This window comes from Callorhinus ursinus, unplaced genomic scaffold (genome assembly GCF_003265705.2).
Source record: "Callorhinus ursinus isolate GAN/ISIS: 27379988/994484 unplaced genomic scaffold, GSC_fseal_2.0 scaffold73, whole genome shotgun sequence".
Lineage (NCBI taxonomy): Eukaryota > Metazoa > Chordata > Mammalia > Carnivora > Otariidae > Callorhinus > Callorhinus ursinus.
Genome location: NW_027397135.1, coordinates 5,015,109 through 5,034,101, shown reverse-complemented (window position 1 = coordinate 5,034,101; position 18,993 = coordinate 5,015,109). Strand labels below are relative to the sequence as shown.

The following is an 18,993-nucleotide window of genomic DNA, read 5'->3' as shown; positions in this document are numbered from 1 at the left end:
ACCAAAGTAGTAGGAAGTTTAAGTGCAATTCCATTTCCTTTACGTTGCTCTAACTTCAAAGCTGTTAACATTGCTCCTCTGTAAGGCCTGGGTCTGGGTTAATTAAGCCTAGGAAGTGGGTGGTGTAATTTAAGAGACAATGAACAAGATTTGCCCCCAAATATCTAATTACACTTTCTTGTTCAAGAATGCTTGAAAAGCCTACGTCAGAGATGACCTACTCTGAAGAATAAAGGAAGGAAACCTGTCCAAAGCAAGTGCCTTGGGTAGGAGTAGCACGTTCTCATCAGTAACAGCCTGATGAAGGTAACCTAAGGTTCAGATTGAGGATGTCTGATTTCTTACATCTACACAACTAGTAACAAGCCATGCTGGGATTTCAACCAAGGTTTGTGTGGCTGCAAATCTGTGCTTTTAACTCCAACATTATTCTGTAGCCCCTCCCATGCCCTAAGCCTCCCTGCTTCCCAGCCCACACAGTTAGCAGGTCACACCCTCAAGCTTAAGCATGTGAGTTAGCTGCCCAATGGGTTGTGACAACTTTCTGCTAGTTCTCTAGGAGAGGACTTAGTCACTGTGAGGCCAAGCCTGACATGCATGTGGCTTTGCTGAGGAACGTCCTCACTCCTGGCTGGTGGAGGACACACATTTGGAAGTGGAGATGGGCCTTCATGAGACAAAACAAACTGTTCAATACTTTAGCACCATTCAGACCAGGAAGATGGGGTACACAATTAGGATTCATGTTTATTTAAATCAAACAATTTGTAACTCCCAGGGGTATTCTAGGGCTTTTAATGATTTACCTGTCCCAGGAAACTGACAGTTTTAGAATCTCCAGAACTGGTCTAGAGGGACACATTTAAAATTTGGCACTCTTGCCTAAGGACCGCACACGTAGGAAGAGTGTAAGAATGCTTCTCTTCCTTCTCCCACACAGAGGTAGAGAGAGGCTGCCTTGCTTTCGGATGCAGGTTCTGAATCAGATGAAGAAGCTATAACAGGGCTACTGAGTGTAGCTGCAACAAACAGTTTCCTGGTATTGCCTTGAGGGGTTCCATCAAGATCCCTGAGTTACAACCCACAGAGAACACATCTCCCTTCTAAGACCAGAGAGCCATGAACTTAGCAGCAGTTTGGGCCCACAGCACTCACCTCGGCCTGCCAGATGGGGTTCACGGTATTGCCTATGATCTTGGATCTCCTCTCCTGTCCGTGGTGTGGGAGGGCAGGGAAGATGCTGTGTTTTCCAGGCTGAATGGAAATCTTCAGGTAAGGATCTGGGTTGAAAAACATCCCTTTCTTCAACCCCATGGCCTGGAAATCTATAAAATTAGGAACACTTTTAATTTAAATGTATTTTGGTGAGGTTAAAGATATTTCCAATCTTTAGACTATTTTCTACCTCATTACAAATATGGATTGGTATGTCTACAGAACTCATTATATGGAACATTTACTGGCATGTATAAAACCATTCCTTGTCAGAAGTCAATACAACAGGTATTGTGGTCACTATGTGTTTTAAGAGAGGACGGTTGGCCCTTCCTGGACTGGACTTCCAGCATTCCTCAGGAAGCTTGAGGTGGGGGTCTGAGGTCACCTCAGGAAACTTGGTAGACACTGAGGGAAGAAATCCAATGGAAAATTCTATGGGTCTAAGTGAAAATTCCCCTGCAAAGTGGAGATGTAAGAAACCCAAGGGCTGTAGTCTCACAATGAATATAGTAGGTCTATCAGCCCATGACTTATGTGGCAGAACCAAAATGGGAACCCAATTAACAGAGATTTTGTCTCCTTCCCAAGCCCCATGCTGCCCATCCTGCATGGCATCCCTCTCGGGCTTCAGGATTTCACTGAGTTTTGGTTAATGAAATTTCCTCTTGGTTTCTGGAAGGTAGCTGAGTAGTTTTCCAGGCTCCTGCTGTTTCTGCAGGTTTGTACAGATAATTGTTATTTCTCAAGCATTTCAATAGGAACACAAGAATGGCAAATCAGGAGTTGTTGGCTTTCTGCCCTAGTAACACAAAAGTATTGAGTTTCTTCTTCCTTTTTCTTTTAACTTAGACACATGCTAATGTTATCAACTGATTTTTTTTTAATAAAAGACTTTATTTTGAGGGCAGAGTTGTAGGTTCACAGCAAAATTAAGAGGAAGTACAGATTTTCCCATATACCTCTTGCTTCACACATGCAGAGCCTCCCTCATTATCAACAACTCCCACTGGAGGGGCACATTTATTGCAACTGATGAACCTATACTGTCACATCATTATTACCCAAAGTCCGTAGTTTATATTAGCGTTCACTCTTGGTGGTGTACGTTCTATGGGTTTTGACAAATGTATCCATTATTAGAGTATCATACAGAATATTTCTACTGCCTTAAAAAATCCTCTGTGCTCCACCTCCCCCTATCTTCCCCCAGCCCCACCCCCAGGCAACCACTGATCTCCTTACTGACTCCACAGTTTTGCCCTTCCCATAATGTCACATAGTTGGAATCATATGGTATGTAGCCTTTTCAGGTTGACTTTTTTTCACTTAAATATGCATTTAAGATTCCTCCACGTTTTTTTCTGGTTTGACAGCTCATTTCCTTTCAGCAACGAACATCAATCCATTATCTGCATGTACTACAGTTTATTCATCCATTCAACTACTGAAGGACATCTTAGTTGCTTCCAGGTTCTGGCAATTATGAATAAAGCTGCTATAAGCATCTGTGGGCAGGTTTTGTACAGAGTTAAGTTTTTAACTCATTTGGGTAAATACCAAGAAACGTAACCACTGGATCCTATGGTAAGAGTATGTTTAGTTTTGTAACAAATTACCAAACTGTCTTTGAAAGTGGCTGTCCCATTTTGCATTCGCACCAGGAACCATAGTTCATTGTTCTACATTCTTGTCAGCATTTGGTGTTGTCAGTGTTCTGGATTTTGGCCATTCTAATAGGTATGTGGTGGTATCTCATTGTTGTTTTTATTTGTATTTCTCTGGTGACATAAGATATGGAGTGTGTTTTCATATGATTATTTGTCATCTGTATGATATGTCTGCCAAGATCTTTGGCCCATTTTTTAAATTGAGTTGTTGGTTTTCATACTGAATTTCAAGAGTTCTTTGTATATTGGATAATGTTCCTTTAACAGATGAGTATTTTGTAAATAATTTTTCTCAGTGTAGCTCATCTTCTCATGCTCTTGACATTGTCTTTCGTGGTGTAGAAGTTTTTAATTCTAATAAAATTCATTCTTTATCAATTATTTCTTTCATGCACCGCATCTTCAGTGTTGTAGCTAAAAAGCCATTGCCATACCCAAAGTCATGTAGGTTTTCTCCTGTTACCTTCAAGGAGTTTTATATTTTGCATCTTACACATAGGTCTGATCCACTTTGAGTTATTTTTAAAAATTGAGATATACTTGACACATAAGATTATATTAGTTTCAGGTGTACAACATAATGATTCGTATATTTGCATTATATTTATATATAATGCAGAACAGTTACCGAATAAGTCTATTTAACAGCCATCACCACACATTGTTATAACTTTTTTATTCTGATAAAAACTTTTAAGATCTACTCTCTTACCAATTTTCAAATACCCAATACAGTATTTATTAACTTTAGTCACCATGCTGTACATTACATCCACATGACTTATTTGTTTTATAACAGGAAGTTTGTATCTTTTGACCACCTTCACCCATTTTGCCCAGCCCCCACCAATCTATTCTCTGTATCCATGAGCTTGATTTTTTTTTTCAGATTCCACGTATAAGTGAGGTCATATGGTCTTTGTGTTTCCCTGTCTGACATTTCGTTTAGCATAATGCCCTCAAGGTCCATCCATGTTGTCACAAATAGCAAGATTTCATTCTTTTTTATAGCTGAATATCACTGTATTGTGTATATATATATATATATATATATATACACACACACCACATTTTCTTTATCCATTCATCCATCTGTGGACACTTAGGTTGCTTCTGTGTTGTGGCTATTGTAAATAATGCTTTAGTGAACATGAGGGTGCATATATCTTTTGGAGTTCGTGTTTTCATTTCTTTGGATAAACACGCAGAGTAGAATTGCTGAATCCTATGGTAGTTTTATTTTTAATTTTTTGAAGAACCTCCATACTGTTTTCCATAGTGGTTGCACTAATTTATGTCCCCACTAACAGTGCACCTCTCTACCTCCTCGCTAACATTTGTTTTCTCTTGTCTTTTTGGTACTAGCCATTCTAACAGGTGTGAAAGGATATCTCATTGTGGTTTTGATTTGCATTTCACTTACGATGAGTGATGTCGAACATCTCTTTGTGTACTTGTTGGCGATCTGTATGTCTTCTTTGATGAGATGTCTATTTGGATCTTCTGCACATTCTTAAGGCAGACTTTTTTTTTCTGCTGAATTGCATGAGTTCTTTATATATTTTGGATATTAACCCCTTTTCAGAGATACAATTTGCAATTATTTTCTATTACTCCTTTTCATTTTGTTGATAGTTTCCTGCTTTTTAGTTTGATATAGTTCCATTTATTTATTTTTGCTTTTGTTGCCTTTGCTTTTGGTGTCAAATCTGAAAAAATCACCACCAAGACTGATGTCGAGCTTATTGTCTATGTTTTCTTCTAAAAGTTTTGTGATTTCTGGTCTTATGTTCAAGTCTTTAATACATTTTGAGTTATTTTTTGTGTATGGTGTAAACAGTGATCTAGTTTTATTCTTTTGCATGTGGCTGTCCTATTTTCCCAGCATCATTTATTGAATAGACTGTCTTTTTCCCAAGGTATATTCTGACTCCTTGCTGTAAATTAAATGGCCATAAAAGAGTATGTTTATTCTGGACTCTCTTTTCTGTTCCTTTGGTCTACGTGTCTTGTTTTTATGTTAATATCATACTGTTTTGATTGCTCTGGTAATATAGTTTGAAATCAGGAATGATTCCTCCAACTTTGTTCTTCTTTCTTCATATTGCTTTGGTTTTTTGGGGTCTTTTGTGGTTCCATACAAATTTTAGAATTCTTTGTTCTATTTCTGTGAAAAAATGCCATTGGAATATTGATAGAGATTGCACTGAATGTGTAGATTGCTTTGGGTAGTACGGACATTTTGACCATATTAATTCTCATCCATGAGCATAGACTATCTTCCCATTTATTTGTGTCTTCTTCAATTTCTTTCATCAATGTTTTCTTGTCTTTGGTGTACTGGTCTGTCTTTCCTTAGTTACATTTATTCCTAGGTATTTTAATCTTTCTGATGCAATTATAAATGGGATTGTTTTCTTAATTTCTCTTTCTGAGAGTTCATTATTAGTGAAGAAATAGCAGATTTTTGTATTTTGATTTTGTATCCTGCAATTTGATTGAATTTATTAGTTCTAATACCTTTTTAGTGGGTTAATTTTTGTGAAGTGTGTAAGTTCTGGATATAGATTCTTCTTCTTCTTCTTCTTCTTTTTTTTGCATGTAGATGTCCAGTAGTTCTAGCACCATCTGTTGAAAAGACTGTTTTTGTTCCATTGTATTGCCACTGCTCCTTTGTCAATGACCACTTGACTAAATTTATGTGGGTTTCTTTCTGAGTACTCTATTCTGTTCTACTGACCTATTTGTCTATTCTTTCACCAATATGACACTTATCTTGATTACCATGGCTGTGGTAAGTCTTGAAGTTAAGTAAGTCAGTTCTCCAACTTTGATCTGCTCTTTCAACACTGTGTTGGCTATCCTGGCTCTTTTGCCTCTCTCTATAAATTTTAGAGTCATTTAATCAATATCCACAAAATGACTTACTGGGGTTTTAATTGGGATTGCATTCTATAGAAAAATTGAAATTTTGACAATAGTGAGTCTTTTAACCTATCAATGTGGCATATCTCTCTATTTAGTTCTTTTCTAATTTCATTCATCAGAGTTTTGTAGTTTTCCTCATATAGACCTTGTACATATTTTGTTAGATTTATATTTAAGCATTTCATTTTTGGGGGTGCTAATATAAAAAGGCATTGTGTGTTTAATTTCAAATTCCATTTGTTCATTGCTGGTATATAGGAAAGCAATTGACTTTTTGTTTATTAACCTTGTATCCTGCAATCTTGCTCTAATTGCTTACCAGTGGCTCTTTAGGCACACATTTTCTTTACTGGGGCTCACTTAGACATGAAAAATGCAAGGACACTCATGTACTTAATTTCTGTGGTCTTAGATCTCTGACATTCATGGTCTGCAACATCTGTTGGTTGATAACAAGCTAAGGCAACAGTTTTCCAACTGTGTTCAATAGAGTCCTAGAGCTTCATGCTATTGTGTCTCCTCAAAGACCACTTAGGATGGAATTTAGTGTGTAGGGCTCTGAGCTTTGTATATCATTTTAGGCAGGGTAACTCAGTTTTTCTTTATACTTTTATTTTGAAATTATTCTAATTTTACAGAAGAGTTGCAGAGATAGTACAAAGATTTTCAACATATCTTTTACCCCGTTTGCCCCAATGTTAATATATTACAGAATTATGATACATTATGAAAACTAAAAAATTAGATTACTCAACTAAATACTATTAATTAAGTTACATACCTTATTTGGATTTTCACTGACTTTTCCACAAATGTACTTTTTTGAGCAGCTTGGTTTTTATCTGTTTTACCAATTGAGCTTCATGTGAGATTTTGTTTAGACAAAGTCTGCTGGCTGCTTCTCTCCCTGGGCTTTCCCCTACCTCCACTTTATAAACTTTCAGATAATGTTAGTGACGATGGAAGCAAAGTGAAATTGCAGCTTTTCTTCTCATCATCTCAAAGTGCTTTAGCATCTATTACTTATTGATTCCTCCAGTATCCTTATGAGGTCAAGGAAAATGGAGCAGATATTTTTAATTTTTGTTTTAAATTAGATGGGGAATTAAATTAGCAGATGGGGAAACTGAGGCATTTAGAGGTAGAGTAACTTGTAGGTAAGAGTCAAATTGAAGTAGGTCTCCTGACTGCTGGTTGACCTTCTTACTGTCTCCATAGGCCTTCAGGTGAGCAAAACATACCTGAGAGAGAAAAGCTGATCAGCCTCCGACTTCCTTGCCCTTGGACAGTCTCATCAGAGCCAATGCTTTTAAAAATCTGTAAGAAGAAGGAAAATGGGAGACAAGCAAAACAAGCATTGAAATAGATAACTCACACTGCAAAACAAACATGCTTAATCACAGTTATTTCTCCAACTACAGTCTACAAAGACAGCAGTGTTGTGATTTTATTAGGCTACCATTGATTAAAACAAGCTTCTAGCAATCTAATGTCTTTCCTAGTAATAGAGGATCTGCTAGTGGGGATGAGGGGTATTTTTCAGAGTAATGGAAATCAACAAACACAATTACTGTAATATTAGAGGCTCTTTGTAACTACTTATGTAAACGACGTCTTTTCACATTCAAATTAGCAAAAACTATTTATTAAAGCAGACCCTAAGGCAATAGAATAATAGGTCAATAGATGTTTACTGTTGTAATTATAATGTGTTTCCATTTAGCAAAGTACACTGTTAAACTGCTCTACCTCCATTTCTTCTGATCTGTATTATTATCTAGGGATTTCCGGGAAATTCTATGTATTAGGGAAGAGCCTGAGCATAGCATTAAGAAACTACTCTGAGGTCTCTCTTATTTAATTGCCCTCCTGGGAAATTTCAGAACATAATTGTTACATGGGTCATCTGTAGTCTAGTAGGTATTTGCAAGTCAGGTTGCTAAAATGTTTTCTTTTCCAGCACTGCTTAATATATATCTATTAATGTATTAATCAGAACATCTAAAGTCCTTGCTTCCATTTTCTTCTAGGAAAGTTCTACTCAGAAATGATTCTGAATATTTATTCAAAGGCAGATTTACTATTTAATACATTGCATTTGCAGGAAATAATTTTTAAAATCAGAGTGTTAAGCAAATTCATACAGTGTCCACTTTTTAGAAGGTAATCAGTACTGAAGAAGGTAAAGGTAGAAAACTTGATGACTTCTAGGCTCAGAGTCTCTTTGCTATAGTTTGTGTGGGCTGCTTCTCTTTCTTTCAGTATCTTTGATGCTATAAGGGTGTGTCTGGATGTTACCATCAAGCTGCCTTTATAAGACATGAGTGTAATGACTGGGCATCACTGGGGCTCACAGCTTAGGCCCAGGACAGTACGAAGGGATTTTTAGAATACTTCCTCACACTGAAGCTGGTGCCCCTGGTGTGCCTTTGTGCTTGGCTTCAGCTAATGTGCAAATCTCTTTAGTATGCCGGCTTTCAGACCCAAGTGCAAGGTGCATTTCAGGACTGCTGGGCTGCTCAGCAGAGAGAATCAATGTCAGTGGCATATGGAATGGATCATGGCATCAAGTGAGATAAGAGACAGGTCTGTTCTCTAAGAGCCTCATTTGATAATAAAGAATCAGAGGAAGACATGGCCTGGGATTTGTGGGTTGGGAATATGGGCTGGTCCCAAGGCATTATCTTCCTTCAATTTGGAAAGCCTGATTCTTCCTACTCTGTTCTTCACATTGCCTGGCTGACACACAGCAACAGGGGTCAACAAACAGCTCAGAAACTGCATCCTCAGGCTGGACCACTCTCCTAACTCTTGAAGTGGCCAATAAATCAAAATTCCTTAATGTATATTTTTCTTCTTTGTCAAACCTATGTCCAGATGAAGGCCATAGGAGCTCTCGATAGGCTGGCCACAACCACTTATGCTGCTGTACCTGCCAAAGTAGGACAATGACAATCATCTTCCTAATTCTAGTGTAAAGATGCCAACATCTAGCTTATCTCCTCAGAATATAAGTTCCTTGAAGACACAACAAAAACTATACTTTTAATATAGACATGTAGAATTATAAGTCTAAAGTGCATGCCTTCCAATTTTTAAAAAGTATAGGATTAAACTACACATTTCATAGTAGGCTAACACAAGTTTAAACATGCAATCACAACAAAGGATAGTGTATTTGTTCCTTCCAGTTTAAAGTATAATATTTTGCTTCTTCCTATTTAAATATTCCTCTGTTGGCTATTCAGGGTATTTACAAAAAGTTTCTCCATCTTTATGGCATCAAAAAACAGGTCTGTAGACAAAGAGAGAAATGTATATTTTTCAGAAGCTACTAAGCTCAAAGGGGAGACACACATTTAAAACTCCATAGAAGTCTACTTAACCTGTAGTTTTTTGCTAACATTATTTACAAAGTCATCTCGGCATCAGATTGATGAGATGAACATGGAGGCAACAGTAACTGTGATAAACATTTTCCAGGAAGTAAAAATATTTGCGTGTCTGAGGAAGGTTCTGCATCCTGACTTCTTGTCTGAGGCAAGTTCCAGGGCCATGTTTGAGGTTAAAAAATCTGTTGCACGTACCGATGCTCTACCATTTATTTAATAATAAATACTCCATTTATTGCCTGTGAAAACGGTGTGAAGACTCAGCCAAATAGTTCGCTCTGGAACCACCTGAGGTGAAGGGGGTACATGAACAAATTGCTCATCTTCTCGGGTCGGCAGCTTCTCTTGGTTCCCTTTGCTCTTCCTTGTGTGTGATGCTTTGCTGTTACTCTAACCACTGGGTGCTGGGTCCTGATGCCCCCTCTCAGATGAAGTGTCACTATTTGTTTCACAGACAAATGTTTCCACAACAAAGCCTCCTTGGCAAATGGTTTAACATATTCAAAGCCGAATCTGTTGGCGGTGTGTGGAAGGTCCCAATGGCTACTGAGAAGGCTCTTGGAGTTGAGTGAAGGGCTCTGGGGTTTAATTCTGATGTACCCCTCCTACTCCCATTCTCATTTTCTCATGTCTGTTCTTTTAAAGGCTATAAGTATGAATCCACACCACTGTTGCATACTCCCAAAACGCAATTCAGCAAAAAATAGAGCGGCGAGTGGGCCTTTTTACCCTGGCAGGGGAACTCTGCTTCAGCATTATGAAGATGCATAGCTGTGATGACTAGGCCCCCTCCGCCTTAACTCTGCCACGTTCTTTAAATTCTACTTTTCCTTTCATGGTACCACCTCATGAAGATGAGTCTGTTTGGTGGAAACACACATGCCTCAAACACGTTGTCAGATAAGCGTGTTGACCTATATCCTCCGTCTTCCAGTCTCCGAGAACACAGAGGTTTCTCAGACAGGTCGCTCTCATTTCCAGAAGTAGGCAGGTGTCCCCGGGGGCAAGCGTGCCTGCCGTGGTGCTAGCATCCACTGTACTCAAAATTTGGGGTAAAACTAATTTAAAAACAAACATGAAGAGAGTTAAAGTTGAATGTAAAATATGTGTGCATTTTGAGGTAAAACAGGAGTTTTCAAAGAACTCTCTTGCATGTGAAAGGTGACTCTGAGTTGTTTCTCTGAATGTCCCAGACCTGGCTCTTTTTCCTCAGGTAAAAGCTGGAAAAGCTCCATGTAGCTTACATATCCAGCATTTCCAAGAGGGGTGTGGCCACATTATGCTCAATTCTGATGCATTAACTCCATTTATATATCCACAATTATTCTCAAATAATTGTAGATGACTCTTCCCCCTAAAATGCTGACAAGGTTTGTGTTTAGTTACAAAAAAATTAAACCAACAATGATGCCAGAAGTTGAAATTCATGACTCCACTGAACCTTTATTTATTTACCTGACCTAGATAACTCTGATTTTCCTATAAATGAAAAGTGCGGGGCTCCATGACTGATAATGTGGATTTAAAAATCAGGTGCCAACTAACACTGCATTACAAATAATAAAATATCCAAGCTGTGGCATATTAGCAGCCAAGAGCAGGGACTTACAGGTTCCATTTTACATCAGAGATCAGTGGTTCCTATTCACTTGATATCTTTTGCCTCTAAGCTAAAGTCTAATAAATAGTCTGATATGCCTCCAAGCTGCCTTAAAAAACTTAAAAAAAAAATCAAACAAATCCAAGTCCCAAGTTTCATTTCCACCTCCAAGTCTCTGAAATGTTCAAAAGTGCAAACAATAAACAAAGAAACACATACTACAAATGTTTATAGGGAACTTTTGGGTAATTTGTCTCATTGAGTCCTCATAATATGATTATTAGGTGGTTAGGCAACTCATTCCAAGTTCTCCAGCAGAAAGGCCTATAAACCTAAAGTGCAAAGTCATCTTTAGGGGCATAAAAGAATGAAACATAAAATTCTAACAGTCAACCACAGCCCAGGCAATTTCCCCAACCCCAGGGACACCCGTGATGGAAGACTTACAAGGCCCATTGAAGGGGCAAGAGAAAAGTAATGGGGATGAAAGCTGATTAGGTGCCAAGCACAGAGCGAGTTCTAGACATTCTAATGGTTTGCAAATTAAGCATCATTCACTCATCAGCAGTTCACAAATGTGAAAGCTGAGCTCAGAACAATTTGTTGACTTCCCAAAATTCACCTGGGATGAATCAATCTCTGGTCCCTCTGACTTAAATAGAATGAGTTGCAGAACCTGCCAGAGTCCTTCAACCCTGTGAGGCCATTTCTTCAGACACAGTCTGGCTGCTCAGCTCTCTTTTGCTTGTATTCTGTTCATATTCTGCTTCCTCCTTGCTCCTCTCTACCTTCTGATGCTGCTGTCACCAAGCCAGCTTCCAGAGTCCTCACTGCTCCTAATTTATTGCCTTGAAGGCAAGGCATGGGCTTCCAAAACTCAAGGGTCTTCTGCTAATCACTATGGGCAAAAAGAGAGGGGTTGGAAAAAAAAAGTTTTCATTTTGTGAATTGAATAAAACATGTTAATTACTTAGGAATGATTTTCTATCTCTGACTGCTTTGGGCAACACAGGATTGCAGATATTAACACCAGGAGCAAATCTACTCACGGCAAGGAGCTGCTATGTTTGAGAGGCTAGGCATTTGGCTCTCTATGAAGAAAGTGAGGAGACTGTGTAAGAAGCACAGCACCCATGAGAATGCTAGCTGAAAGTAAGCAAATCCTGGATGTTCCCTGATGATTTTTAGTTTTTCTAATGATTTATTTAAACATAGTTTCTTGTGTAGTGCAGAGTATTTTGAAAGTAAGGATATAACAAACTCTACCAAATTCTAAGACATAGTTGAGTCATTCTGTTTGCTCTGGGGCTGAGGTCCCTGATTTTAGCATGCATCAGAATTCCCTGCAGGGCTTCATAAAATATAGATTGTCAGGCCCCATCCCAAAAGGTCTGATTTTGTAGATTTGGGGAGGGCCCGAGAGTCTGTATTTATACCAAGGTTCAGATGAGGCTAATGTAGCTGAGGGGACTACATTTGGAGAAGCATCAGTCTTAAGTCTCTACTTCTTTCAAATGGTAACAGAAAGATGCCTTAGATTTGTTTGTAACTCTTATCTCAAACTGTCTTGATGCTAGTTCCAAGCATCAGAAGCAGGTTCTATAATGCCTTGGCCCATGGAGGCCCCATGCGCAAGGCTCAAGCCTGTACCCATTAGGGACAAAAAATCCATTCTGTGCAGATCTCACTTCCTTGTCTGGATGACTATCACCTAGCCAGTTAGTTCCTCAGTCTGTGAGGGGTGCTTCACTCTACTCTCTGTGAGCTGATCACTGTTGCCTGGTTCCACCTGCAATAGGCACTCTTTTGCACTCACTGGGCTCAAGTGAGGCTACAGGCTGTATGGTCTAGTGACATGTTTTCTTTGGCCAATACAGTAATAGAGTTTAAAAAAATTAGTTTCCAGCATATTTTTAAAAATTAAACTATTTATTTAGCATGTGGGTTTCAGACTTTTTCAGAATATCCAGCAGTAAGCAACTGAAGCTGAGAAGCAGCAGTACCATACCTTCCCAGGCCTTCTCTCAGGAGCTGCCTTCATCAATCCTAAGACGTCCTTTGCTTTCCATGTTAATACTGTAAGATCAGGGTATGGCTAATCATCAGTGTGTCTTAGAATTATAATTGGAAAGCTTTTTCCAGCATGGCGGTATGAAAATCAATGATGCATCTTAATATCCATGGCATTTTAGATTCCATGACATGTGATACCAACTTGGCTCCCTGGAAGCTTTTGGTGTATATATATATATATGTATGTGTATAGTGTATATGTATGTGTGTACATACATGTGGTATGTGAGTACGTTTATGTATGTATTTTTTACTTTTTTGTTTCATTTAAAGTAATTTGTGAGGTGAAATTCACATAACATAAAATTGACCATTTTAAATGGAACAATTCAGTAGCACTTAACACATTCACAGTGTTGTGTGACCACCCTTCTATCTACTTGGACATTTTAATGACTCACAGTAAAACCTTACACCTTATGCCCATTAAGCAGTTTCTTCCCATTCTTCTCTCCTCCCCTGCCCCAGAAAACCTCCAATTTACTTTCTGTCTCTGTGGATTTACATATTTTAGATATTTCATATAAATGGAATCCTACAATATATGGCCTTTTGTGAATTCTTTCACTTAGTAAAATATTTTTGAGGTTTGTACAAATCAAGGCTCTCCAAAAAAACAGAACCAATAGTTGTGTGCGTGCGTGTGTGTGTACACACACACACACACACACACACACAATAAGGAATCGGGTCACACATTTATGGAGGCTTACAAGTCCTAACATCTGCAGTCAGCAAGCTGGAGACTCAGGAGAGCTGATGGTGTAAGTTCTAGTCTGAAAGCCAGCAGGCTCAAGACCCAGGAAGGGTTGATGCTTCAGTCTGAGTCCAGAGGCAGGGAAAAACTGATGTCTCAGCTAGAAGGCAGGAGGAATTCCCTTTTATTCAACAGAAGGTTAGGATTATTGTTCTATTTAGATCTTCAGTTCATCGGATGAGGCCCACTGACATTAGGGAGGGCAATCTGCTTTACCCAGTCTATCAATATAAATGTTAAGCTCATCCAAAAGTACCCTCACAGAAAAACCCAGAATAATGTTTGACCAAATATGACAGCACCCTGTGTCCCCGTCAAGTTGACACATAAAATTAACCATCACAAGGTTTCCCCATGTGGTAGCACCTATCAGCATTTTAATCCTCTTTATGGCTGAATAATCCATTGGATGCATATGCCACAGTTTTTGTTGTTGTTGTTGTTGTTGAAATCCTGTCAAATTATTTTTTCCCTAGCCTTGAGATATAATTGACATATAACATTGTTATAAGCTTAAGTCATACAATGTGTTGATTTGATACACTTATATACTGCAAAATGGTTACCACCATAGTGCTAGGTAACACCTCTGTCATGTCATATGACTACCATTTCATTTTTGTGATGAGAACATTTAAGATCTACTCTCTTAGTAACTTTCAAGTTCATAACATAGTATTATTAACTATAACCACCATGCTCGACATTACATCCCTAGAACATTATTCATCTTATAATTAAAAATATGTATGCTTTGGCTAAAATCTCCCCATAATCCCCCACCTCCCCACCCATGGTAACCACCATTCTACTCTCTGTTTCCATGATTTGACTTTTTTAGATTCCACATATAAGTTATACCATACAGTATCTGTTTTTCTCTGACTTATCTTACTTAGCACAAGGCTCTCAAGATCCCTCCATGTTGTTGCAAATGGCAAGATTTCCTTCTTTCTCATGGCTGAATAATACCATTCATATATCTATATATCTATATATTTTTCTCACATTTTCTTTACCTAGTCACTCATTGATGGACACTTAAGTTGTTTCCATACCTTGGCTACTGTGAATAATGCTGCAATGAACATGGCAATGCAGATATCTCTTCAAGATCCTCTTTTCATATTTTTGGATATACACCAGAAGTGGGATTGCTGGATTATATGGAAATTCCATTTTTAATTTTTTAAAGATTTATTTATTATTTATTTGTCAGAGAGAGAGAGAGAGAGAGCATGAATGGGGGAGTGGCAGGCAGAGGGAGAAGCAGACTCCTTGCTGAGCAAGAAGCCCAATGTGGGACTCAATCCCAGGACCCAGGGATCATGACCTGAGCCGAAGGCAGATGCTTAACTGAATGAGTCACCCAGGCGTCCCCTATTTTTAATTTTTTGAGGAATCTCATACTGGTTTCCAGAGTAGCTGCACCAATTTACATTCCCGCCAACAGTGCACAAGGATTGCTGTTTCTCCACATCCTCAGCAGCATTTATCTCATATCTTTTTGATGATGGCCAAATTTTAATAGGTGTGAAGTGATAGTTCATTATGGTTTTGATTGGCATTTCCCTGATGATGAGTGATGTTGAGCATCTTATCATGTGTCTGTTGCCCATCTGTATGTCTTCTTTGGAAAAATGTCTATTCAGGTCCTCTGCCCATTTTTAAATTGAATTGTTTGTCTTTTGGCTATTGAGGTCCATTAGATCTTTATATATTTTGGATACTGATGCCTTATCAGATACATGATTTTCAAGCACTCTCTCCCACTCTGTAGGTTGCCTTTTCATTTTGTTGATTGTTTCTTTTGCTGTGCACAAGTTTTTTAGTTTGATGTGGTCCTGCTTATTAATTTTTGCTTTGTTGTTTGTCCTTCTGGTGTCATATCCAACATATCATTGCCAAGACAATGTCAAGGAGCTTTTTTTCTATGTTTTCTCTGAGGAGTTGTATTGTTGCTGGTATTTCACTTAAGTTTTTAATCCATTTGAATTAATTTTTGTGAATGGTATGAGATCAAAGTCTAATTCATTTTTTCTGCATGTGGTTATCCAATTTCCCCGATACCATTTATTGAAGACACGATCCTTTCTACATTGAGGATTCTTGGCTTCCTTGTCAAATATTAGTTGACTATATATACAAGGGTTTATGTCTGGGCTCTAGTTTCTTTTCCACTGGTCCATGTTTCTATGTGTATGCCAGTGCCATCCTGTTTTGATTACTATAGCTTTGTAGTATAGTTCAAAATCAGGAAGTATAATATCTCCAGCTTTGTTCTTTTTTTTAATATTTTATTTATTTATTTGAGAGAGAGAGCACATGAGAGGAGGGAGGGTCAGAGGGAGAAGCAGATTCGCTGCTGAGCAGGGAGCCCAATGTGGGACTCAATCCAGGGACTCCAGGATCATGACCTGAGCCGAAGGCAGTCGCCTAACCAACTGAGCCACCCAGGCACCCTCCAGCTTTGTTCTTTCTCAGGATTTCATTGACTATTTAGGGTCTTTTGTGGTGCCATACAAATTTTAGGATTGTTTTTTTCTATTTCTGTGAAAAGTGCCATTGGAATTTTGATAAAATTACACTGAACCTATACATTGCTTTAGATAGTTAATGGACATTTAACAGTATTAATTCTTCTGCTACATGAACATGGAATATCTATTTTTTGTGTGTGTCTTCTTTAACTCCTTTCATCAAAGCCTAGTACTTTTCAGTGTACAGAACTTTTACTTCCTTGGTTAAGTGTATTTCTAAGAATTTAATTGTTTTTGATGCTATTGTAAATGTTATTTTTTTCCTTATTTCTTTGGCATTTTCAGATAGTATATAGAAACAACTGATTTACATATGTTGATTTTGTATCCTCCAACTTTCCTGAATTCACTGATTGATTAGTTCTAACAGTTTTCTGGTGTGGTATTCAAGATTTTCTATATATAAGATCATATTAAAAAAAGATCATGTCATTGCAAACAAAGATAACTTTACTTTTTCCTTTCCAATTAAGATGCATTTATTTCTTTTTCTTGCCTGATTACTCTGGCTAGGACTTCCAATACTATGCTGAATAGAATAGGTGAGAAGGGAACCCTTGTCTTATTCTTGATATTAGAGGAAAAGTTTTCAACCTTTCACTGTTGGGCTTTCACTCTGGGCTTGTTATACACAGTCTTTATTACATTGGTATTTCACTTAAGTTTTAATCCATTTGAGTTAATTATTTACAATTATTACATTCTCTGCCCAATTTGTTGTATTTTTTTTATCATGAAAGATGTTATATTTTGTCAAATGCCTTTTCTGCATCTATTCACATGATCACATGATTTTTATCTTTCATTCTGTTAATATTTATTTTACTTACTGATTGATTTGCATATGTTGAACCATTCTTGCATCCCAAGGATAAGTCCCACTTGATCATATTGTATGATCCCTTTAGTGTACTTTTAAATTTTGTTTGCAAATATGTTGAGAATTTTTGCATCTATATTCATCAAAGATATTGGTCTGCAGTTTTCTTTCATATAGTGTCCTTATCTGGCTTTGGTTTCAGGGTATTACTGGCCTTGTAAAATGAGTTTGGGGGTGTTCCCCTCCACTTCATTTCTTTTTTTTTAAGTTTGAAAGGCACTGGTGTTAATTCTTCTTTAAATGTTTGATAGGAAAAACTAATGAAACCATCTGGTCCTGGGCTTTTTTTAAAATTTTTTTATTGTTATGTTAATCACCATATATTACATAATTTGTTTTGGTGTAGTGTTCCATGATTCATTGTTTGTTCATAACACCCAGTGCTCCATGCAGAATGTGCCCTCTTTAATACCCATCACCAGGCTAACCCATCCCCCTACCCTCCTCCCCTCTAGAAACCTCAGTTTGTTTTTCAGAGTCCATCATCTCTCCTGGTTCGTCTCCCCCTCTGACTTACTCCCCTTCATTCTTCCTCTCCTGCTATCTTCTTCTTTTTCTTTTTTTTTTTCTTAAAATATGTTGCGTTATTTGTTTCAGAAGGACAGATCTGTGATTCAACAGTCTTGCACAATTCACAGCGCTCACTGTAGCACATATCTTCCCCAATGTCTATCACCCAGCCACCCCATCCCTCCCACCCCCGACCACTCCAGCAACCCTCAGTTTGTTCCTGAGATTAAGAATTCCTCATAACAGTGAGGTCATATGATACATGTCTTTCTCTGATTGACTTATTTCACTCAGCATAACACCCTCCAGTTCCAACCACATCGTTGCAAATGGCAAAATCTCATTCCTTTTGATGGCTGCATAATATTCCATTGTGTATATATACTACATCTTCTTTATCCATTCATCTGGCGATGGACATCTTGGCTCTTTCCACAGCTTGGCTATTGTGGACATTGCTGCTATAAATATTGGGGTGCACGTCCCCTTCGGGTCCCTACATTTGTATCTTTGGGGTAAATACCCAGTAGTGCAATTGCTGGATCGAATGGTAGCTCTAATTTCACCTGTTTGAGGAACCTCCATACTGTTTTCCAGAGGGGTTGCACCAGCTTGCATTCCCACCAACAGTGTAGGAGGGTTCCCCTTTCTCCACATCCCCGCCAACATCTGTCGTTCCCTGACTTGTTAATTTTGCTATTCTGACGGGTGTGAGGTGGTATCTCATTGAGGTTTTGATTTGGATTTCCCTGATGCCGAGCGATGTTGAGCACTTTTTCATGTGCCTGTTGGCCATTTGGATGTCTTCTTTGGAAAAATGTCTGTTCATGTCTTCTGCCCATTTCTTGATTGGATTATTTGTTCTTTGGGTGTTGAGTTTGATAAGTTCTTTATAGATTTTGGATACTAGCCCTTTATCTGATATGTCATTTGCAAATATTTTCTCCCATTCTGTCGGTTGTCTTTTGGTTTTGTGGACTGTTTCTTTTGCTGTGCAAAAGCTTTTTATCTTGATGAAATCCCAATAGTTCATTTTTGCCCTGACTTCCTGTGCCTTTGGTGATGTTTCTAGGAAGAAGTTGCTGCGGCTGAGGTCGACGAGGTTGCTACCTGTGTTCTCCTTTAGGATTTGGATGGACTCCTGTCTCATGTTTAGGTCTTTCAACCATTTGGAGTCTATTTTTGTGTGTGATGTAAGGAAATGGTCCAGTTTCATTCTTCTCCATGTGGCTGTCCAACTTTCCCAACACCATTTGTTGAAGAGACTGTCTTTTTTCCACTGGACATTCTTTCCTGCTTTGTCAAAGATAAGTTGACTATAGAGTTGAGGGTCCATTTCTGGGCTCTCGATTCTGTTCCATTGATCTATGTGTCTGTTTTTGTGCCAGTACCATACTGTCTTAATGATGACAGCTTTGTAATATAGCT

At 38.3% G+C, this 18,993-nt stretch overlaps 1 protein-coding gene across 4 annotated transcripts in view; it reads right to left on the bottom strand.

Moving 5' to 3' along the window:
- The window catches only part of HECW1 (HECT, C2 and WW domain containing E3 ubiquitin protein ligase 1), a 426,782-nt gene that overhangs the window by 154,459 nt on the left and 253,330 nt on the right, over nucleotides 1-18,993 (bottom strand). For all 4 annotated transcript variants that reach the window (XM_073886906.1, XM_073886905.1, XM_073886907.1 and 1 more), the window contains 2 exons: nucleotides 7,055-7,130; nucleotides 1,156-1,325 (listed from right to left, as the gene is read on the bottom strand). In XM_073886906.1, coding sequence (XP_073743007.1) covers nucleotides 1,156-1,325; nucleotides 7,055-7,130 — 246 coding nt within the window. The remainder of the gene's footprint in view (nucleotides 1-1,155; nucleotides 1,326-7,054; nucleotides 7,131-18,993) is intronic.